The 24,157-nt window shown below is 39.5% G+C and overlaps 1 protein-coding gene across 1 annotated transcript in view; it reads left to right on the forward strand.

Annotated features, from left to right (window-relative positions):
- Positions 1-24,157, forward strand: part of SCAPER (S-phase cyclin A associated protein in the ER) — a 233,864-nt gene that overhangs the window by 78,064 nt on the left and 131,643 nt on the right. The window contains exons 16-20 of the mRNA XM_019640002.1: positions 1,353-1,508; positions 6,690-6,832; positions 10,074-10,155; positions 11,466-11,618; positions 12,170-12,277. Of these exons, the coding sequence (XP_019495547.1) occupies positions 1,353-1,508; positions 6,690-6,832; positions 10,074-10,155; positions 11,466-11,618; positions 12,170-12,277 (642 nt within the window). The remainder of the gene's footprint in view (positions 1-1,352; positions 1,509-6,689; positions 6,833-10,073; positions 10,156-11,465; positions 11,619-12,169; positions 12,278-24,157) is intronic.

Raw genomic sequence — 24,157 nt, forward strand, 5'->3', positions numbered from 1 at the left:
TCCTTCCTTCCATTTAATTAACAGCTTTGTTGAGATGTTGACATAAAAATGCTATATATTAAGGTATACAAACGTGATGTTTTGATATACATATACATTGTGGGATGATCACCACATTCCAAGTAATTAACATATCCATCCCCTCTACCTGCGTACCATTTGTGCACCCGTGCGCACACATGTGTGTTGAGAAGATTTATTCTAATAAGATCTATCTCCTTAGCAAATTTCAGGTATGCAGTAGAGCCTTGTTAACTCTCATCACCATGCTGTACGTTACATCTCTGGATTTACCCATCTTGTATAACTGATACTCGGAAGGTTTTTACCAGCATCAAAGATTGGATTTTTTATCTGACTTGTGCACTCTTCCCTCTTGATTTTTATTTTATTGTTTCCAGAGCATTAGATCCCATTCCTTTTCTTTCATCTTGAGTATGCTTAACATGTGAGCCCTGATATAGTATGAACAATTTTCCTTGAACATACCTTTTGTCTTTGTACTTTCAGTATCTTCTGAAAGATGGTTATATTATTAATCTGCTTATTCAAGTATTTATAAAAGCGGCCACATGACATGGAGATTGGGAAGTCTTTGTTAGAACTGTATTCAAACTTTCTTGTCTGAGATTTGTAATGTTTCTAGTGATAGGTTTTATTTTGTTCAGCATGGATTCCTGGAGCCTGTGCATATGTCAAAGAGCATAAGTCCCAGTATTTAATTCCCAATTTCCCTCCACCATTTTCACCGTATCCCTTTGGCTTTATAGAATGAGAAATTGAACCCCAGTTGACTTTTTCCAGCATTGTCATTAGTTATGCTTTACTCATAAAAACTGTACTGTGTAGCAAAACTTGGCCTTAAAAACCAATATATCTGAAGTTGAGGATGCAGTGTATAGTTCTGTGTCTTGTATCTTGTCACTCATTCAATTATATATTGAAAGAAATGATTTCTTATTTAAGGTTTGTCCTTTCAAACTCATTAGAGTAACATGTACGGACCTATTTTAATCTTAATGTAATTTGTATAGTTGCAAATCACTGATATTAAGTAGAACTTTATCAGGATGGCCTCTGCGAGAATCTTAATTTGTTTCTTAAAAATATTTTCAATGGCAGACCTTTATTTACTCTAAATCAGTTCTTATTGAGGCCCATGGATTTGTTATATACAGTGGATTATTGTCCATTTTTGAGGTAAATATGGAAAGAAAACATCCACAGGTCACTCAGTTTTTGTTTTATGCCTTACCACTGTTTTATGTTATAAAGACTGTTTTAAGTTTATTTTTGTGATATACCCTAGAATCAACTTGATTTGAATTTGACTTTCTTTGTTTTTATTGAAGGTAAATGAAATTGCCTTCATAAATACCCTTGAAGCCCAGAATAAACGCCATGATGTTTTATCAAAATTGAAGGAATATGAACAGAGACTTAATGAATTACAGGAAGAACGGCAGCGAAGACAGGAAGAAAAGCAAGCCCGTGATGAAGCTGTCCAGGTAGACTTTTATTTGGCAGGCATTTATTGATCACCTGCCATCTCCTAGGCTCAGACCCAGAAAGGGCCAGGACCTAGTCTCTGCTTCCAGCAGGGTGTGGTTCAGTACAGCACTGTTTGGAAACATGAAGTCTGATTGCCAAAAGAGAACGTGTCCTCCTTCAGTGAAGATAATCAGTGCGTCCCTCAGTGGACTGCAGTTACAGAGTTAGACTCTTTAGTCTCAACGAGGGGAAGGACTACATTGCTCTGGATGGAGTAGGATCTATTCTTTTCTAATTGGGTTGGGTAAGAATATACTCCGTTTCTCTCCACTAAGAAAGAATTGTTTTGAGCCAGTATAGCTTTTACCAACTAGGGAACCTTTACACTTAGGACAAGGAGCAGCTGTCATTTGTAGGGGAGTGCCATCAGATACTTTAATTGCTTAGCTTTTAACCTCTGAGCAAACCCTAAGTTAGCTGCCATTTTCAGGTTGGAAAGGAAGATTAACACCTAAACTCTACTAATGTTGGTAAACAATTTTAGATCTTTCTCAACAGAAAGTCTTGCTCATGAGACTCTTTAAGGACCTGACATTTTTGATGTAGAGAACAAATTTTACAATATTCAAATATAAATGCAGACATAGTTAATCTATTATGACTAGCATTTGTTTGTTCATTCATTCAGTGATCATTTATTGAGTTACTCCTATAAGCCATATGCTGTGCTAGGCTCAAGGACATGAGAAAGATATGTCCTTGTTGTCAGTGGGCAGACAAATATGTAAACAAATCGTGACCCATCAGGACAAGTGCACCAGTAAAAGCGTTCCTGGAAGCACAAAGGGGAACACCAGTCAAATTGGGAGTGGCCAGGACATGAGAAAGTCAGGAAAAGCTTCTTGGAGGAGCTGATACCTCCACTAAGTTTGAAAAACGAGACAGATGCATGTGATGAGAAGGCGTTTTGTGCAGGAGACGTGAGAGAGTGCTGTAGGCCGAGGTAGGGGCCAGCTCACAGGGCTTTGTTACTGTGTTAACATTAGAAAGGTTAGTGTTTCATCCAAACCACCTCATGTCACTGGTGGTTTCAGGAAATTAAAACTCAATTTTAAAACATTTGAAAGTTGATTGATTCCTTTTTTCTATTTGTGGGCATTAGCAGGCATTTCCACATGTATCCCTGACCTCTCTTTGATTTGGGTGCAGTGTCTTATTGTAACCTGAGTGTCCAGCTAACTCATGTTGAAAAATACAGAATACTTCTGTTGGAGGATCTTTAGCTTTTTCTCTTTAAGGAGCAGCAAAAATCTTCATTGTAATCATTTATACATTATTTCAGTATTAACTAATACTGTTAATTGGGTAAGGAAGGGAGGATACTTGAACTTTAATTTGAGTTTTCCCTTCAGCATTATTGCTGTCTCTTTCTCTGCACTGGGACCATTTTATAAAAATAGTGTTTTGTAAATTATGTGTTACTTTTGAGCAAACATTAGGCATTAATAATTGAGAGATAAATAGCATATGATCCTTGCCCTTATTGTAAATAATACAGCATGATACCAAAGATTAATAAAAATACATATAAGCTACAGTCTTATCACAGAGGATGCAATAATTAGCTCTGTTGGTGGCAGTGGAATGTCAGAGAAAGTTCCCTGGAAGAGGTGACTTCTTAGCTGGGTTTTGGGGGAAATATATGAGTACTATTGCATATTTTTTAAATGGACATCTTTGGCTCTTTTTTCTGCATTTATTTTGCAGATTTGAAATATAATAGTTATCTTCCATTTAAAAACGTTGACTCTTATTTCATAGTTTCATAATTTGAAACATTTATTAAAGCTTAAAGGAAAGCAATTCTTTCCTAAAATTAGTAAGGAATTTTCTGTACTTACCAACACTTGAGAATCTGCTTTGACCACTCAGAATTTTTTAAATGAAGAAATTTCCTATAGATTGGGTTTCTAATGAGAAATTTAAAACCTGTCTATTGAAGTTTAATTGAGATATATGTTAGAAAAATCCACTGGTACTATAAAACATGATTAATTTTTTAATATATGTGTAGTCGTTACTAGATGTGCATGGAGTAATGCTAAGCATTCTGTAAATATAATAATAGTAGGATTCTAACTTGATATAGAATTCAGAGACCCTCCATCTGCTTTAATTTTTATGCCCTTGAAACATTCTCATAAACTGCTGAAGACAATTATGATTCCCATTTCTTGTAAGTGAAGTACTTAATTACTGCCATGTCAGTTCTCAGTTTGCCGTTATTGTAAATGCTTCATTGGTCAGCTTTCTGCTCGATTTCCTTAGATAGTCTGCCCTGTCTTCTTGCCCTGATCATTTGAAGTTAGGCATAAGGGGTGTGTGTGGGGGGGGTCCCAGATCCTTTTGTTTATGTACTTATTTTTTATTATTAGTTTCAGGTGTACAAAGCAATGCAATAGTTAAACATGTCACTCCTCACAAAGCGATAACCTCCCTCCCCCAATCTATTGCCCCATTGGCGTCGTATATAGCTATTACAATTCCATTGACTATTCCCTATACTATACTCCATATCCCGTGACTATGTATATAAATTAAATTATAGTTGACATACAGTATTATTCAGCTTCAGCTTAAGCTGCCAGAAACACTTCCTTGACTATGAAGCGAAGTACGTGGGGCTCCAAGAGGGTTCAGAAGGCTTAAGAGTTAGAAGATATCTTACTAATACCTTTGCCATAGGTTTATATTCTTTATTTGTAGATAGATTTATGGTGCATATTAGTTTATAAAGTGATGTTTCACTTATTTAACAGATATTTGTGGAACTCCTGCCCTGTGCAAGATACTTTTGTGGAGTACGGTTTCTTATCTTTAGGAAACTTAAATTTTAATAAGGAAAATATTAGCTGAATTTACTAAATTTGCTCATTTCCTATACAGTCACCTAGTCTCTTTTCCATTTATTAAAAACAGAAATTAAAAGATTAGAATACTTTTTGAAGTCCATGTATTTCTCTGAGTTCAGTGTCGGAGTATGTCCTCTATCCATGAAAACTATCAGCAGGCTGAAATTATTTTTAAGCATATGACTTGGCTACATTGCATATACCGTATTTGCCGGCGTATAAGACGACTCGGCGTATAAGACGACCCCCTAACATTTCCACTCAAAATACAGAGTTTGTTATATGGTCGGCTGTGTGCGATTTTGCGAGTGTGGTAAAATCGCATAACAGCAAAATCGCATAACAGCCGAGCATACACCCAGCAGCGCTGCTGATGCCTGAACGGTATGTGGAATGAAGTGGGCGGGCATCGGGAGGCCACTATGGCACGGGGCAAGCACTATGGGCAGTCTATCTGAAGTGTACCTGGCATATAAGACGACCCCCCACTTGGAGGCATATTTTTCAGGGCCAAAAAATCGTCTTATACGCCGGCAAATATGGTATATATATACACACACACACACACATATATATATACATATATATACATACATTATATATATATAAAGTAAAAGTTTTTATATAATACTAATATATTTCATTTATAAGAAAAATTTATAATTTTTAAAAGCTTTTGGTTTTATTAAGTATGAAATGGAAAGCTCTGGTTTAATTCTTTGTATTTAAGGCCTAAGCCTTTTGCATTTCATTGTGAAACTTGTGTTTTCAGACATAATACAGGTTTTTTAAACTTTAAGTAAATTTGACTGTAAGAGAAAACTTTGTTTATATATTCTCCATTGGAGAAAATTTTCTGTGTTAGCTTTGATTGTTGTTAGTCTTAAGAATGTTTGAGATCTTATCTAGCTAAACAAGTTTCCCCTTGCTCTACTTAGTAATGAGAAGTAGCTGTACCTAGTTCATGAGCAGTCAGTCTGCCAGGCTCTGAAGATTACAACTCTAACTGCAGGCCTCCTCCAGTCCTAATCTGCTAGATATCCCCTGTGGAAATCAGTGCATGCCCTCTGTTTTCCAGGCCCTCACCCCCAAATAAAGAGAAGTAGGGGCCCTTTTGGCTTACTGATGTGAGAGGCTTTCTTCCCGTGGGGTAGACAGGGTCTGATGTAGATATGCAGGCACCCCTGTGAGCTTCGTAACTGCTGTAAATATGTGCATCTCCCCTCAGTGTTCTCTAAACAGAAACTGCTCTGTTTTTTTGTGCTATCACTTACTATGTGCTAAACACTTTGCTGGGTACTTACCTGTGTTAGTAATGTAGATCTCACAGCAAATGGGGCTCTTTAAGGTGAAATGATTTGCCCAAGGCTATGTAAGTAGCAGTTTAGAACCTATGTCAGTGTACGTGTTCCATTAATCATAAAAAGGGGGGGGTCAGGGAGAGGCTGCGTGAGCTACCTGGGGAGTCAGGATGATTGAAAGAAATTACCAGTACAGATAGTGATACAGTAAAAATCAGCAGACGTCCTCCTAGTGGGCAAAAACACACTGAGGGCACAGTATTTCATATTGAAGTGTACCCTGTTTTGATGGTGTCCTCTATCTTAATGATGGTGATGATGATAAGTAATTCTTGAGAACTGATTATATGCCAGGCCCTGTGGTAAGTACTTTCCATTTATTATCTGTTCTTCATAATATCCTAAGAAATAAGTACTGTTGACACTTATCTTTCAGAGAACTAAGGCACATATATACTCTAACTAGACCAGAGCCACCCAGCCAGTAATTAATGGGGTCTGGAAGTGAAACGAGGGACTCTGACCCACTGCCCACTTGCTTACCCACTCTGCTATATTATAATGCCTTCTTCTCCCGCCACAAGCTTTTCTTCACATAATTCCTTGATGAGCGCTTAGTTCAGATATAAAATCTGTTAACTATCCTTTCTTCATGATATTCTGTTATTTCAGAAACCATTTCTAAAAACAAGGCTTTAAAAGTGATTAACCATAAAATACTCATTAGGCTCTCACAGAATATGCATAACATGGTATCTACCGAAAATAGCATTTATCTTGATAATTATGTAATGACTGGTAAATGACATACAAAAACCAGATATCATAGATGTTTGATTTTTGTTTAAATTCTGAGAAGCATACTTAGTGATAAGCCAGGAATCTACTTGGGTGGAATATATATGTTTGTGTCAAAGTTACGTCACCTTGAGTGATGTTCATTTTACATATAATTCTACATCTTTTAAAACATTTCTGACCTTAGGAACGAAAGAGAGCGCTGGAGGCGGAACGGCAGGCCCGCGTGGAAGAACTGCTGATGAAAAGGAAGGAGCAAGAGGCCCGGATCGAACAACAAAGGCAGGAAAAGGAGAAAGCCCGTGAGGACGCAGCCAGAGAACGAGCCAGGTAGCTCCTGTCCCCGATTCTGATCCTGAAGAATGTTTGGGTGAATATTCAAAGCAACTCTTAGAGCCATTTGCTGTCATGGAGATTTGTTAGAAATCGCCACAAATACAGAAACGTTGCACTAAATTTTGATTTCCGGGCATTATGTCATATCAAAATGAAAACCTTTTGAATATTTCTTTTGGGTAGGAAACTTGATATTTCAAGGTTTTTGTGATTGCAAGAAATGGAATTTGATTCTGGCCAGCTTAATTAAGCAAAGGGAACTTTTAGGAAAATATTGGGAGTATAGGTGGTAGGTGGTAGGAGATTTAGAGAACCAAGCTTGGAAATGGTCAAGCAAAGAGCCACAGCAGTGGTCTTTGGATGGACAGCGTGGTCAGCATGTTGCCACTGGTTATGATAAATGACCTTCAGCCATCCCTTCACGCTAAGATTCAAAGACCCAGGAAAAAGCATTTATTTGGCCAAGCCTAAGTCTCTTTTGGTGGGTGTATACCTTGCTGACATGTGGGTTTGTTTTTTTTCTGGCCTTTTAATTGTGGCATATTTGGTGGATGTGAAAAAATAACTCTGGTTTTAATTTGCTTTTCTACTTATCCAAGATTAATGATAAGGCTGAGTAGCTTTTTGCATACGTATCAGCTACCCAGTTTATTTACCATGTAAAAGTGCCTGTTCAACTTTTTGTCCATTTTTCTATTGGGAGCTTTTTTTTATATTGATGTTTATGAATCATCTTGAGTAGAAAGTAATTCTTTATCAGACACATGTATTGCAAAGGTTTATATGTATTGGTAGGTTGTGGCTTGCCTTTTCACTCTTTTTATGATGACTTGATTAATATAATTCTTGTTCGCAGTGTAGTAAATCTGAACAAACTTTTGTGGTTTGTGCTTTCTGATCTTATTTATGAAATCATTTTCTATCCTGAGTCATAAGACATTCTTCTAAAGGTCAGGGTTTTTTGTTTAATAGTAAAGTCTTTATCTACCGAGAATCGATTTTATTGTATGGCTTGAGATAGAAATCCATTTCAGTTTTTTCTCATGTGGATACCCTATTATTCTAACACACTTTATTGAAAAATCAAATTTTTTCCTACTGATCTACAAAGCTTTCTGACACATCAAGTTTCCATGGATGTATTGGTCTGTTTGTGGGATCTATCTTCTGCTTTTTCTATCCTCTGCCTTAATCATCAAAGCTTTATGTTCATTTTGGGTTTCTATTCCTATCCCTCACTTTATTTTTTACTAGGAATGTCCTGGCCTTTTCACACTTCTTTTTGGCTAATATTTGTCTAGGTTGGTTCTCTCATGATTATCCTACTCTGTACATTAATGTTTTCCATCAAATTTGGGGAGTGTTTGGCCATTCTTTCTTTTTTTTAAAGATTTTATTGGGGAACTGGGGAAGGGAACAGTGTTGGGGAATTGGGGAAGGGGAACACTGTGTTTTTCCAGGACCCATCAGCTCCAAGTCAAGTTGTTGTCCTTCAATCTTAGTTGTAGAGGGCACAAGCTCAGCTCCAAGTCCAGTTACCGCTTTCAATCTAGTTGCGGGGGTGAGGGTGGGGTGGGTAGGGGAGTCCAGATCACCATCCCATGTGGGAGTCGAACCAGTAACCTTGTTGTTAGGAGCACGTGGTCTCACCAGCTGAGCCATCCTGTTGCCCGTCAGCAGCTCAGTGCAGCTCGGCTTGGGCACAGCTCACTGGCCCATGTGGGAATTGAACCGGCAACCCTGTTGCTCAGAGCTCATACTCTAACCATCCGAGCCACCCGGCTGGCCCTGGCCATTATTTCTTGAGATATTTAATTGCCATCTCTCTTCAGGCTCCTCTGATTTTTAACAGTTTCTCAGATTTCCCATGGTTTTGATGACTTGACAGTATTGAGCAGCGGTCAGGTATTTTGTAGATTGTTGCTCAGTTAGGATTTGTTTGATGTTTTTCTCGTAGTTAGATTGGGGTTATTGGTTTTTGATAGGAAGACCCCAGGGGTGAGTGTAAATGCTCTTTCTTGATGTGTCAAAGGTTCATGCTGTCAACTTGACTTACCTCTGATTTTGATCTCCTTGGTCACCTGGCTAAAATAGTGTATGTCAGGTTTCTTCACTGTTGAGTTACTTAAATATGTCCCTGTGCTGTCCTTAGAAGCGGGCCGCTAAGCATGGCGCACGCTGAGGGGGTGGGGAGTTATTCTCCACCTCTTTGAGAGAAGAATTCCTACATAAACTATTTGCAGTAGAGGACATTTGTCTGTTCTCTCTCGTTTTATTGATTAATTCTTTCTTTATGCCAGCGTGGACTCATTTATATTTTTTTATACTTCGGGTTATAGACCAATATTTTTTATTTATTTATTTATTTATTTATTTTAGTTGAGCCATCCCGCCGCCTATTGGCAGCTCAGCTCTGGCTGGGCATCAAACCACTGTTGCTCAGAGCTCGCACTCTTGAGTGAGCTCTTAACCAACTGAGCCACTGGGCCAGCCTATAGACCAATATTACGTCACTAATTTTGTTGCTCAACTTGTTCCAGCTTTGGACGTTGGAAGCGCCTTCATTTGGCCTGTGTCCCTTTGCCTTGCCTTATTGGGTTTCCTGAGCACTGCCTTACTTTCTGGCACTGCCAGATGCCCGAGACTCATCTCCCCTAGAATCAGCCGTTTGCTCAAGGATTCCTTTTACTTCTATTGGAGTTTTGAAATTCATTTACTGTTTCTATTTCTCTATTGAGATCCCCTTGTCACTGACTCATTGTCATAACGTTTCTTTATTTTGGCATACCTTTACTTATTTGAGCATGTTTGTGATAACTGTTTTGCAGTCTTTGTCTATTAAATCCAGCAGAGACGGTTTCTGTTGATGCCTTTTTCCCTAAGCATGGTCTCATAATTTGTTTTTGATTGTTTCCTCTCTTGTTCTCTTTGTGAATTCATGTTTTTCTTGTTTTTCTCTTGTGATTTTACTGGCATATTTAAATGACAGTCCTAGAGCTAATATTTAAACCCATGCCTGGGTCCAGAAACCCATTTTCATAACTGATCATCTCTGTTGCTTTCCAAACACTAAATGAGCAGTATATCTGGGACATAATAGCACCTAAAATAACAATATTAAAAAATAATAACCGTGTGGAATATGTAAGCCTGTGAGCCCTAACTGCATTGTTTCACCTCATGAAATGTGTTACTCTGAGCAGCTAGATTTGTAATTTTTACTGTCTTCTTCCAGAGACCGGGAAGAACGATTAGCAGCCCTCACAGCCGCTCAGCAGGAAGCTATGGAAGAGCTTCAGAAGAAAATTCAGCTCAAGGTAGGTACCGTTTATATTGTAATTTGAAATTGTAGAGCTTTCAATGGGGCATGGAATTAAATTTTTATTTATTGAATTAGTTGTATAGAAACTTGAATTAATTGTATTCCTGATCGTTGGGTAATAAGACATATGATTTGGCTGAAACCATATTGGCTAGTTCAACTATCAGAATACTAAGTTTATTTTAATATGATAAAGCAATTGAGGGGAAAAAAGTAAACAGATTTTAACATGTCTTGTTTTCACTGAGCAATGATTATTGTAATTGGTTTCAGTTGATTTCAGTGCTTAGGAATTGCACATTAATAGCTTGAGAGGTTATGATGAAAATCTTTACTGTTAGTACTACAGTTTCTATCAGTATGAACACTTCACATCATGTCAGTTACTTAGTGTTGGCTCCTTATAGGCACAGGCAATAAATTCCGAAAGGTAGAGGACCATATTTTATTCGTTGTGTAGCCCTCGAGCCACGCGGTAAACGGTTAGCCGTGTGGCAGGCATGGGGTACAGAGATGACAGAGACGTTGTTCTGAGTTTCAAGAAGCTCCTGCTCTGCCATGATATTTGGGTGCTAGGCAGACCATTCCCCGTGGGTCCAGAGGTACACGCAGCATGCAGGAGGACCCTTGGCCTAACGTGAGGGTCCAGGGTGACCGTTTTAGAGAGTTCTTCCTGAGCTGAGTCTTGAAAGACAGGTGAGTTAAACGGGCAGGAGAGTGAGTAGTTGGGTGGGACGAGCACGAAGTCAGATGTCTGAAGTAGTGTTTTTGGTTGGTTGACTCTTGTTTTCTGGGAAGTCACTAGAGATGTAGAACAGCTAGAAATGGAGTTGGTGTGGGTAGAGGTTTGTGTCTTGATGGGCCTTGAGTCTGCTGTGAGGATGAGCTTGCGCCTTATTGTGGGGCAACATTTTCCACTGCGTGCTCCAAAAAGTGCTTCTGAAAAGTGTGTTGTGTGTAAAATGTCGCTTAGTATGAGCTAGCTTTATTGAATCACAGCCCACAGTGAGATACCACAGGCTATGTAAGGTTCTGTGTTAACCTTGTTAGCTTTCACTTGCGATTTCACAAACTGATTGGACCGCAGAACATTTATTGGTACCCCATGGTGTGGCCCCATGGAGCACACTTCCAGAAGTGGTCCTGTGCATGTGGGACATGGTAAAGGGCTTCGCGTAATTCTTGTTAACACTGAATTCAGGCATTCTATTATTTCAGAAGGCTTCGTGGAAATATCATTTTTTTCGAGTTCTCAGTCCAGTTTAAATAATTGTTGATATTCTCACACTGTGACTTCATCTACAGCACGATGAAAGTATTCGAAGGCACATGGAACAGATTGAACAGAGAAAAGAAAAAGCCGCTGAGTTAAGCAGTGGACGACATGCGAGTACTGATTATGCCCCCAAACTGACCCCTTATGAAAGGAAGAAGCAGTGCTCTCTGTGCGGCGTCCTGGTGGGTTGTCATTCTCAATATTGTGATGACGTACTAAGATTGATTACTAAAGGTTATTCAACTGTGGAAATGTATTCTCCCTGTCTTTTAAAACTCACGCTAAGGCATCTGCTGAGTGCCATGGATGTATCTTGTGATTTCTATGCAAACTGTGTAATAGAAAAGTAGCGTCAGCATTTAGGAGTGGAAGTGCCAAGTGCCAAAGTGCACACTGGGTGCTGGATGGATGTGTACCTGCTCACCGATAGCCCAAGTCAGTGCTTTTGTGCGTTGGCCCCCAAAGAAGAAATGGACCATTTTCAGTGCTGAAACTTGCTCCTTGATACTTAGAGGAAACGCTGTCCTGTTGAGGTTGGCATAGTGGCATGCCTTTTCTGACCACGTGCATTCTAGAGGAGTCTCAGAATTGCATTCTAAAGAAACTAGTTTTAAGCCTACTGTGTTAATGTTAGTGAGATCTCAACTTGCATATAGTATGCTGGAGTCAATATACTATTTAAAATTAGGTAAAAGTACATGTTGATTACATCGCTTTGATTGTCTGCTTTTAGATCTCTTCAGAGGTGTATCTTTTCAGCCACATTAAAGGCAGAAAGCACCAGCAAGCTGTGAGAGAGAACAGCAGCATCCAAGGGCGTGAGCTCTCAGATGAAGAAGTGGTAAGCTTTCCTCTGGTTAGCTCACAGATTTCTTGAGGACCTAGTGTGTTCTCTTTTATGGAAAGAATTCCATGTTCAGATGTATTTCTGTGATTGTTGAAAAGTATGTTTCACATTTAATAACTACTATAGTAGTATACACATGTGCTTTTATTTCCGCGTATATTTTAATTTAACAAGAAACAGAAATAAGAATTTAATACTGTTATGTAATGTCAGTACAAAATAATTTATGTTTTTATAGTTTAATAATAAAGGAAATAATTATTTAGCGATGCTCTACATTTCTTGGAAAATAATTGACAATATAAATGTCACATAGATGGATAATTTTTATCACTATGCTGTGTACAGATTTTTGGAAATGCATTATTTACCTTCCCATAATTATTATTATTATTTTTTTTTTTTTAAGATTTTTATTGGGGAATTGGGGGGATGGGAACAGTGCTGGGGAATTGGGGGAAGGGAAACAGACAAGTTGCTGTCGTTTTGTTCTTCAATCTAGTTGTGGAGGATGTTGCTTCACTGGCCCAAGTTGGCACCATCATTGCGCTCTTCTCTGGCGAGGCAGATCAGTCGCCGGCTTCTGGACGGCCGCTCACTGCGGCTGCTGGCCGCTCACGCTGGCTGCTGGCCACACATGGTAGCCCATGGCAATCCACTGCCACAGGGACTGCAGCCCACGCCGTCGCCGGCGACTCAGGGCAGCCCAGCTCCAGGTTGAGCTGTTGTTCAGCATCTTAGCTGTGGAGGGCAGTGTCACTGGCCCTCATATGTGGGATCCGAACCGGGGCCCTCTGGCATCCCAAGCGAGTTCTTAACCATCGCGCCACTCGGCCGGCCCCATAATTATTATTTACAGGGAATTTAGATTTGCATATTTTTATAAATATTTTTTATTCAGCCAATATGGAGACATGGATGATATTGCTAACCTATGAATCTGTTGGTTTTAGTGGTAATAGCAAATTTCTAAAACTACCCAGAGGTGAGAAGTTCATGTGAGTCAAGTATCTCTTCAGCCCGGGAGAGGTTATTGTGGTTCTCTGGGGGCAATGCCGCCTGTGGGTGCACATGGGTGTCTGATCCCCACCCCTTTATTTCAGCAGAGCATACATTGGTAGAGTACACAGATCTCAGGTGTACAGGTTGATGAACTCTCACATGTGTTCCACTCAGATGAAGATGCAGAGGATTTCTTTTATCCCAGAAGGCTCCCTCATGCCCTGGGTAACTAGTCTCTCACTGCTGGCACCATCACTTAGCCTTGCCTGTCCTCGATATGCTAGATGGTATCATCTTGTATGTCCTTTTTGTGTCTGGCTTCTGTCACTCATCCTTAGGTCTGGGGCACGATCCGTAATGTTTACATGCAGTCTTAGCTTTCTGCCAATGCTCTCCAGGCAGAGGCCATGGGACACACCTATAGCTGAATAAAATTGGTTTCGGACTTGTTAAGAGAGGGGGACAACACCGTGGAAAGTCATGGGGCCTCTGATAAGGTGGCAGAAAGGACTGAGAAGGCTCGGGCTTGCGCTAGGTGGTTGGGGCTCCTTCATGGAAGTGTGGCTTTGCTCTGGCGCGGCACTGTCAGGAACCAGGGGTGATTCGGAGATTGGCTCTTAATAAATCTAACCTGGGTAGGTGGAATGAGGCTCCTGTTTCTCTTGAGTTTCTGGATGGGACTGATTTTGAGGGCAAATTGTACTTTTTTGGGGGTGTAGGGGCTCGCTTCTCTATGATTTTCTCCTTTTGAGGTTTTTTTTTTTTTTTGCCTCTAAAGTTCCAACTACTTTGAGGGTTCTATACCCATTCTGTGTCCTCAGCTTAGGAAGACTGCCTCTTTCAGCGGCACTATTACCCCACATCCCAAATAGGTGGAAGCCCTAAGGGAACAATGCAGAGTGAAGGTGGGGCTCACCACACCCTTCCCCCTTGCAGGGATCAGGCTTCTCAGTCCCTGCTAGTGCTGGCTGTCCTTTGATGCCTTACAATACGTGTTTTGTGTATTTGCTGCAACTTTTGCAGTGGAAAAATTCGGTCTAGTGTAAGCCAGTTCACTGGGACTCTCCTGCAGGTTAATTCCTGTACATCTGTGGTTTGATGTAATACTGACACATCAGAGGTGTTTCCTAGAAGCTCACTGCGCTGAAGGCTATGCAGAAGGGCATTGCAAAACGTGAATAAAAGTGAAATGCAGAACGGAAGTAATCATCTCTGTGCTTTTCCTCAGATGATATTTTGCCTTTCACATGCAGTTTGCCTTGCCTCACATTCTGTGGGTATTTAAAGGGAGAGTCGTATGGTTTGTTTTTTTTTACTTGAATCAGTCATATAATTAGCTCCATTCTCTATTTCATTGTCTATTTACAACTAGTCACACGCATACGAACTCCACTTTGAAAGAGTCCTAACTACTTCTGGTTAGCCCCATTATAAAGGAAATTCCTCCATTTATAAAAATTACTTATAATTAAGTTCTTTTCATAAAAAGGTAAATACATGATTTAATTTACAAAAAATATTTTTAAAATTTCTGGAACACTGCTATTACTCATATGTAAACTGAAATCTAAATTTTATGTGTTTTAATGAGAAAGCTTGAGAAGGAAAGAATATGTAATTCATGTACTTTGGAAGAAAAATATGCAGTATTATCTAACTTTTGTTAGATAAACATGCTATGTTTAGCTGTTGTGTTTTAAGATTTGATTGGTGTGTTTATTTTGTGTTTCAGTTGAAAATAATTAAGTTTTCGATTCATGTACAGTCAGTGTCACATAATGTTTTGGTCAACGATGGATCAAATAGAGGATAGTGGTCTCATAGATCATAATGAAGCTGCAAAGTTCCTATTGCCCAGTGACATCGTAGCCGTTGTCACATCACAGCTGTTGTCACGTGTCTGTGGCGATGCTGTCATAAACAGACCTAAACGGCGCTGGCCAGCTGTGTACAAGCACAGCACATGCAGTCATGGACAGGACAGGACATCTTGACGATGATAGTAAACAATGGTGTTACCGGTTTGTGTGTTTACTACACCCTACATTTTATTGGTATTTTAGTGTGTACCCTTTCTGCTTATAAAAAAAGTTTGCTCTAAAACAATGTTCCATGTTATGCCGCAGCTGCCTCACCTGTCTCGTGTTTGCATCATTTGCTCTTGTACCTGATTTAATCTCCTGGCCTCTCAGCGGACAGAATCACGGCTAATGTTGCCAGTAAGAGGCCACTGGGAGTGATTGACCTGGAAAGGAAATTCACAGTGATTGAGGACTACACAGGTGTACATCAGGGAAGGTTACTCCTCTCCAGCCAGGCCTGTCCCATCCCACCACAGCTAATGATCGTGAAGAGCAAGAACAAAGTGACGGAAGCTGTTAAAAGATCTGCTTCGTTGAAGTCAACAAGACTTACAGTAGTTCGAGAAGGGCCTTGATCAGACATGAAGAAACTTCTCGTGACCTGGATAGAAGCCTCTCGCTCTCAGCACCGTGGTGATCATGGCCAAAGGAAAAAGTTTGCAACACTGAAAGAAAAGGCTGGACCCAACTAGGATGTTGAATTCACTGTTCGCTCTGGGATGTTAACAGTTCAAGAATTGTTATTCATTCCATGATGTGAACATAAGTGGTGAGTGTGTGAGTGCTGATGTGAAGGCAGCTGAAGAGTTTTGGGAAACTCTAGATCAACCTATGGTGGAGGAATGTTACCTGCCGGAGCAGGTGCTCTGTGTGAATCCAGTTCCTAACCCTGGAACTGGATGCCTGAGAGGACTGTCACCCATAAGGAGGCCAAATCAGCGCCAGGCTTAGGGCTTTTCAGGACAAGAGAGCAGTCTTATGGGGTGCAGTGTTGCAGGCCACAAACTGAAAGAAACCCGTTGTGATCCGGCACAGTGAGACCTTCAGGGCCTACAGGCATGTCAGTAAGCAGACACTGCCAGTGTCCTACAGGAGCAGTGAGAGGTCACGGAGGGCGACCTGTCACCTAAGCTCCTCTTCCGAGAAGCCCTCCTACATTGCTACATCGGCGAAATGAAGAAATACTGTTGGGAGAAAAACAGACCTTTCAAGATTTTGCTTCTTGTTTATAATGCTCCCGGACACCCTCCTTTCCTTGGTGATCTTCATCCCAATATCACAGTGGAGTTTCTCCCTCCAAACACCACCTCTTAGATCAGCCAGTGGGTCAGGGAATTGTAGCAGCTTCTAAGGCTTACTGACCAAGGACGACCTTTACTCAGGCTATTGCTGCAGCTGAGGAAACACTGATGCTATTCTGGAAGGATCACAACATCTGTGACGGCATCAGAAACCGTGCTCAGGTGTAGGGTGATATCACCAAGGAGCGTAGGAATGGCGTCTGGAAGGAGACATTCCAGAGGTTCATCTGTGACTTCAAAGGATTTGCCGAGGAGGAGGTTGCAGAAATCCACAAGGCTGTGGTTGAGATGCCAAGCGACTGAACCCGGGTGTGGATGCGGACGGCACTGGGTGGGGAGTTCCAAGAGGGGCTTCCTGACGAGATGGCTAGTGAAGAGGTGTTGAAACTGGAACAGGAATGCACAGGTGAAATGGAGACAAGAGAAGAGGAAACTGCGGGGAAGAGAAAGAAGAACCCCAAGAAAATGCAGTGAAGGGGTTAGCAGATGCTTTGCAGACCTCAACAAGCTCTTTAAAAAGTCTGAAAACATGGACCCAACACCGAAAGGTTTTCATTACTAGAGGACTGTTCATGGCGTGTTATCTGCTTACAAGCAAATCTGATGAAATAAAGAGACAAACCAAGCAAACCACCATTGACACATACCTGAAAAGAGTGATGCCTCCTCAGATAGAGCCTCAAGCCTGTGCTTCCGGAGGCGTACCAGAAGGCACTGCTGTCACGGGAGATGACAGCTCCATGTGTGTCACTGCCCCTGAGGCCTCCCACTGGGACAGATGTGGAACTGGAGACAGTGATATACTGACGATCCTGACCCTGAGGAGGCCTACGCTAGTGTGTGTGTGTGTGTGTTTGTATCTTCGTTTTCAACAAAAAAGAGTTTAAAAAGTAAAAAAAAAAAAAAAAATTAAATAGACAAACGCTTATAAAATAAAGATAGAAAGAAAATATTTTTTATAGCTGTACAATGTGTTTGTATTTTAAGCCCCTTGTTATTGCAAAGGAATTGAAAAATTAAAAAACATTTAAAGTTTATAAGTATAAAAGTTACTGAAAGCAAAGGTTAATTTATTGAAGAAAACTTTTTTATAAATGTAGTGTTGCCTAAGTGCATAGTGTTTATAAAGCCGACAGTCATGCAGTCCTGTCCCAGGCCTTCACACCCACACCCCCCACCACATCCCCACCCCCCACCCAGAGCAACTTCCCGTTGGGTGAACCCCCAACCTGGCAAGTGCCCCGTCCAGGTGCGCCGTTGTTTAGCGTTTACACCGTGTTTTTACTGTGCCTTTTCTGTGTTTGGACATGTTTCCAGACACACACCACCATGTGACAGCTGCCTGCAGTCCTCAGCACAATAACATGCTGTGCAGGCTCGTAGCCTTGGTGTGCAGTGGGCTGGGCCATCCAGGTGTGTGTAAGTGCCTCTGTGATGGTCACACAACAGTGACATTTCTCAGAACTGTCCCCGGCGCTAAGCGATGCATGACGGTAGTTATTTTCAGTTACAGCCCCTTCTTCCTGAAAACAGGTGTGCAATAGAGCATATGCCTTACATGATATAGGAAGGCAATTTTATATTTACTCACGTGGAGGTTTCATTCTTAATCAGTAAAGGTATCTATAGTAAACATACTTGTTCTACTTAAAGTTATTACTTGTCATCTGTGATGTCTTTATATTATATACATCTTGTCTGTCACCCTTCTTCTTTGACATACATGATTTTATTTATACCACCTCTGACCTAATAAAATTGGACCTTTGACCTTATACATTTGACATATCAGATAACTTACTCCTGATCTTTGACACAGTTTGTTTTAAGCCTGTTAAACATAATAGGTAGCTGCCTAGGAAGAAAGGTTTAGTGTTTTGTGTTTTTATTTTAATTGGACCAGGAAATTTTTCATGTTTCTAGAGACTTCACAAAAAGAGCTGTTATCTATTTTGTTTAATTTTTTCCTCTTTCATTATCTTAGACTCCAAATGATAAAAGTAGGTGATTTTTAGAGGTCAAAACAAATGGATTTTAGTTTAAATACATTCTAAAATTTAATATTTTATGTGTTGCTAGAGAAATAAAGTGTGTTTAATTAAAACTCTGATTTCTTTGTAGTTTGGTTTTTACACTATCTAAAGAAGCTGATAATGATTTCTGTGGAAGTTGCATGAAGTGCATTTAATCCTACATAGAGAATGAAGTCTAAACGTTGTTGCTTTTTAAAATTTTGAATCCATGTATTTATTTTTGTGAGACTCTGACTTTAAAAGAATGGAAATTATATAAGCACTATTTGCGTATAAATATATACAGTAAATATAAAGCAAATAGTGTAATAGTTTATTTTTTTGTTCATGGAAAGGATGAAAACGACTTTCGTGAATGGTCTTAAATTAACTAATTTACTGGATGTTTACCACCAAGTGTGATTTTACAAATCTCAAAGTAGTATAACAAGTTGGAAAATTATGCTAATGAGGTGATTGAAGAGAAAAATGAAATTTTAAATGAGCAAACACGGCAAGACATCACTGTATTTAATGAAATGCAAGCTGGTGTGTGGCCAGAGTGTGGCTCGCACTGAGGTGGACGAAGCTGTGGATGTCTCCAGAGTTGATGACAGCTTGGGAGATAGCAAATAATCGCTAATGGAGTCCAGTCACTGATTTTCTTACCTTGCTTACCTTTGTGGAAGCAGAAGCATTTACTCTTGTGATAATCATGGTAAAAAAAAACACCTTGTCTGCTTTTCAACAGAGAGTCAAGCCGAACCAACAAACTAGGACTCACATAGAATAAATTATCCGCCCCCCCCTTTCCATACCTCAATAGGGTATGTTTTAAGTTAGTGCGAGAAGTAATCTGAAAACGTCTTACCCTTTCTTCTAGAACAAAGCTTCCATTGCCTTCATTTTCTCTTTAATAGAATGAGAAAATGTTTATAGTTGTGTGTGTGAGAATGGGAGAGGCAGGGACAGAGAGAACATGCATACAGTTTCAGTATATAATGCACACACATATATGGCTGCCTGTGAATGGGTATATTTCTTCCAACTTTTGGAATTCTTTTGGTGGTAAATTTACTCACAGTGTAACCAGGATGTGCAGAGAATATGTGACTGTCTAGCCATAGCTGATTTAATCTCTTTCATTGGTTCAAGGACAAAACTTTAGGTAACCAGTTTGTTACTTTGTTAATCTGGGAGCCCTCTAACATTTTTACATAAAAATGAATGGTAATTACTTGGTTTTGCCCTTTGAGCTAACACAAGTTTCCACAGGAATGCTTTACCTTCAGATAGCCAGGAAAAGCAGTATACCAGGTTTCATCTATTTCAGCGGTTCTCAACCTTCCTAATGCCGTGACCCCTTAATACAGTTCCTCATGTTGTGGTGACCCCCAACCATAAAATTATTTTCGTTGCTACTCTATAACTGTAATTTTGCTACTGTTATGAATCGTAATGTAAATATCTTTTTGTTTTCTGATGGTCTTAGGCAACCCCTGTGAAAGGGTCGTTCTACCCGCAAAGGGGTCGCGACCCACAGGTTCTTGAGAACCGCTGATCTATTTAGTATTGCATGGTATGTCTTTTTCTGCTTTGAAATATTTTGGTGAAATTCATTTTAAATACATAAGAGTGCATAAGATGTATTTATACTGTTTGTAGAAAAATAGTAAAATTGATTGTTCCCCACCGCTCAGGTTAGAGAGAATCTCCTGGAAGGAAATTTGTTTTCTCTTTGTTTGTTTGTGCAAGATATTTCCACTGGGCATAGATTTGCAGCTTGACAGTTCTTTTCTCCAGGAATTGATAGGCATTATTTGCTGTCTCCTTGCTTACAGCTCTAATAGTGTAATCTTTTTCACAATTGCCTTGGCTATTCCTGTGCTTTTCAATTTGTACATAACCTTTGCAATTAACTTGTTAAGGTAAGAAAATCCTGTTTGAATTTTGATTGCGATTGCATTGAAATTATAGATTAAATGGGCAAGAGAAGGTATCTTTTAAATATTAATTCTTTCTATCCAGCAACACATATGCATACAAATTGGAAATCTGTATGAATTTGTTGCTGTTTTTAGAGCTTTGACGTGTAACTGTCATACGTTAAACTGCACTCGTTTTTAAGTTTACAGTTTAATGAGTTTTGGCATGTTCATACATCCATGAAAACACTTATCACGATCAAGAGAGGGAACATATTCTTCACCTCAGAAAGATCTCTCTGCTACTATGTTGTTGGTGATTTTCTGCCTACTTCTGTTCTATCGGTTTTTGAGAGAAGGATATTGAAGTCTTTTTAATTGTGAATTTTTCTATTTTTCTTGGCAATTCAATCAGTTTTGCTCCCTGAAGTTTGAAGTTGTGTTATTAGGTATATAAATGCTAGTGATATTTATGTGCTCTTGATGAATTGATTATCATGAAAGAACCTTCTTTGTTCCTAGTAATATTCTTTGCTACATTGTCTGATACTAAGAAAGCTGTCTTTTATGTAGTGTGAGAGCAGTATCGCCTCTCTATCCTTTCATTAATACTTGGTATTTATATTTACTATGTATATTTTTTACAAATATCCTTTTCCTAAACATTTAAAAGTGTGTCGACTTCAAGGGGATGTTTATTTTGGTGCCATTGAGTATGATGTGAAGCTGCTGAAGCCCTTGTCACCCAGAGCTGTGAAAGTCACCCACAACCGAGGCGTTCCGACTCTGTCTCTAAGCATCATTGTTCAAACCTTTGATCTTGTATTGACAGGGTGATGTTATTTGTGACCTGTGGTAATATTGTTACTGGGATAATATTGAAATGATTTCTAAGGATGAAGCCTGACAGTAATCTCAGTTGCTGTATTTGAAATCTGAGAATTCTGAAAAAACACCTTTTGTTACAAGGCTGGGTTCAATACAACTGAAAATTTCCCTGGTGCCCTGTTGAGCTCACACCTTTTTCTGTCTTCACAACGTGATAAATTTATCAGCTTGTACTCTAGGCTGTTCTTGGTCATCCTTTAAATCTCAGATTAGATCAGAAAGGAACATCAGAATCTGCAAAAGAAGTCTGTACCTCATCTATCATCTCCACCTACCAGAAAACTGATGGGGTCTTTTCTAATTGTCACTGAGTGTCGGGGACAGATGGTGGACTAGCCTCCTTATCAGAAGATGGCCTTTTCTCTTTTGCATGGTGTCTGCTTCACAGTATTTCATTAGCTTCATCTTCTCATCTGTCATTTCAAACAATACAATACATAGATTGTAACAGATAAAAACATAAGTGTATCCTCCACCTGTAGAAAGAGACCTTAGCATAGTTGAATCATCCATATAATTAAAATAACCTATAAAGTTTTAAAAGTTGTCATTGTTATATGTGTTTAATTTTTCAAAATGATGCTGTCACAAAGGGCATTGTTTTGATAAAAGGCATTATGTTTTAGATTTTCTCAAATGTACTGTTTGACCAAATTGTAAATTTCATTTAAATGTAATGGGACTCTCAGAGTTTTTTTTACACATTTCTTCAGCACCTGCAATTGCATTCTGCATTAGTCCAGGTGCCAGGGAGACACAGGGAAATACCGTCCAACAAATTAGTAATTACAAAGCAGCTTTCCTCTTAACTCTTTCTGGAGGACAAGTTTTATGGAGGCAAGATAACAAGCAAAAGAGCAGTTTACTATGGATTCTTTTGATCTCATTCTGAATAAAACTCTGACTTCCAGACACTCGTACCTCTTTAATTAAAGTCGTTATCATAAGCTCGGCACATAGTATTGAATTCAATGTTAGTGAGCTAAATTATAATTTATTTTAGCATACAGTATCTGCAAAGCTGGTATCGGAGTATGTGGTAAAGTGCTGTCTGAAGCGCCATGCTTTTTTTTAGCTGAGCATTCCTTTATTCTTCCCTTTTTCCCACTGCTTCTCCTTTGCTCCTAATTTTCCTTCTTCATACCTTCACAGACACCATTTCTGTACTCTCCTACTTCTTTCTCCACCTCCCTTCTTACCCTCATCATCACCCAGACAGTCAAGGAAGACAAGTTTCCACCCTCCAGGCCGCCGCCCTCCCCCGTTTTTGTAAAAGGCAGTGAGGAGATATAAAGTGCCTCCTATGTCTCTTGTCGTTGTGCCAGGCAGGCTTCAAAGATGACGTGCCCATCATATTTTTAAGAATTTAAGCAAAAATGTGTGATTCTGGAAAGGACTAATGTCATTGGATTTTAGATTCTAAAGTTGAGAAAGTAGAAGATGTTGAGGGTAAAGAGTTTTGCCACACAAAATGCGAACACCCTGGCATTATTTTCTCATCTGTTTAGATTGGTCATTGGTCACTTGGCATCCACTGTGCTGGTGAAAGTAAACTTCTGGCTCCAGAGACATAACCTCTTGAGCATGACATTGGATTTCTATAAAAAACACCTTTTGATTTTCAAATAAAAATACATTCGTTATTGTTTTAATGAAATTTTTGTCCTTTTTTTTCACTTTAAAGAGACATTTAAACCCTTTTGACCTAGGAAGAATAACATCCTTAAAATTTCTCAGTTCTGCATTATAATATTTTTAAATAATGGGAAACAGATTATTCCCTTCATTGTATCACATTTTATGAAATGTGTTTATTCTTAGGTAACACTGGAGAGAGCTCTAAAAAATGGAAGTTTAATAAAATCCTATATTGTGTCATTTATATTTTCCAATATATCCTCTATTATTCACACTTTTATGTTCTTTCTCAAAGATCATGAACCTATCTATAGCTTAATTTTTTCATGCCTCTTTTTAAAATAAGGAATTATGAGAACCTTTAGGAGTCTGATAGAATATCAGGATCACAAACCTCAGTATTTAACGTTGTACATTATGTTAGAAGGCCCAGAGCTTTGGTCGAGTATGCCATAAAAGGTAATCAAAAAAATCAGAAGAGTATAATTTTGATGAGCTCATGTCTGTATAGTAATAGTTTCCTTATATACATTTATTAGTATTTCATATTGTGGCGGTAAATAAGAAGTCATAATTGCCATTTAGAAATTAAACTTACATTTTGTGTGTCTGTGTGTATGGAATTAGACATCCTTAATTAGCTTTTGAGCTCCTTAGAATGTTAGAAAAGGGGGAGCTTTACAATTTACTGTCTAATCCCTTTATGTTGCCAGTGAGAACACTGAGGCCCAGAGAACCACCCTGTCCTGAGCTGCAGGATGTATCCCAGTGCAGATCCTTCGACTCCCAGTTCACTGCTCTCTCTATTGCGTCAGTCTGCTTTTCTGTGCCTAAGGGAAAAACTGTCTCCTATTAACACTTACTTAGAATTATGAGTTTCAAATAGATTGGCTGACTAAGACTCATTTCTGTCTTGTTAGTGGGAGGGTAGCACCTGCATTGAGCAGGGTTCTGGGAGGGTAGGTGTGTGGTTTGTCAGTGATACTAATAAGGAAGGAAGGGAGGGAGGGAGTCAGTCCAGGGGCCTATGGGATGATCTTTGATCCTGACAGATTCATATTTTGAATCGGGTTCAGGGCAGGGCTCAAATCAGAGCAGGAATCTAGAGCAAGGAGTAGGGAGGAAAAATAACTAAGGGCCCAAATGAGACAGCCTGGACTGCTGCTGAGGGTAGTTGCGTGAGAGGGTGTGCTGCCTGCCTGTGCATGGTGCCCAAGGATTGCCCAGGTGTGTGGGATGCCGGACC

This window comes from Hipposideros armiger, unplaced genomic scaffold (assembly GCF_001890085.2).
Source record: "Hipposideros armiger isolate ML-2016 unplaced genomic scaffold, ASM189008v1 scaffold_48, whole genome shotgun sequence".
NCBI classification, from domain to species: domain Eukaryota; kingdom Metazoa; phylum Chordata; class Mammalia; order Chiroptera; family Hipposideridae; genus Hipposideros; species Hipposideros armiger.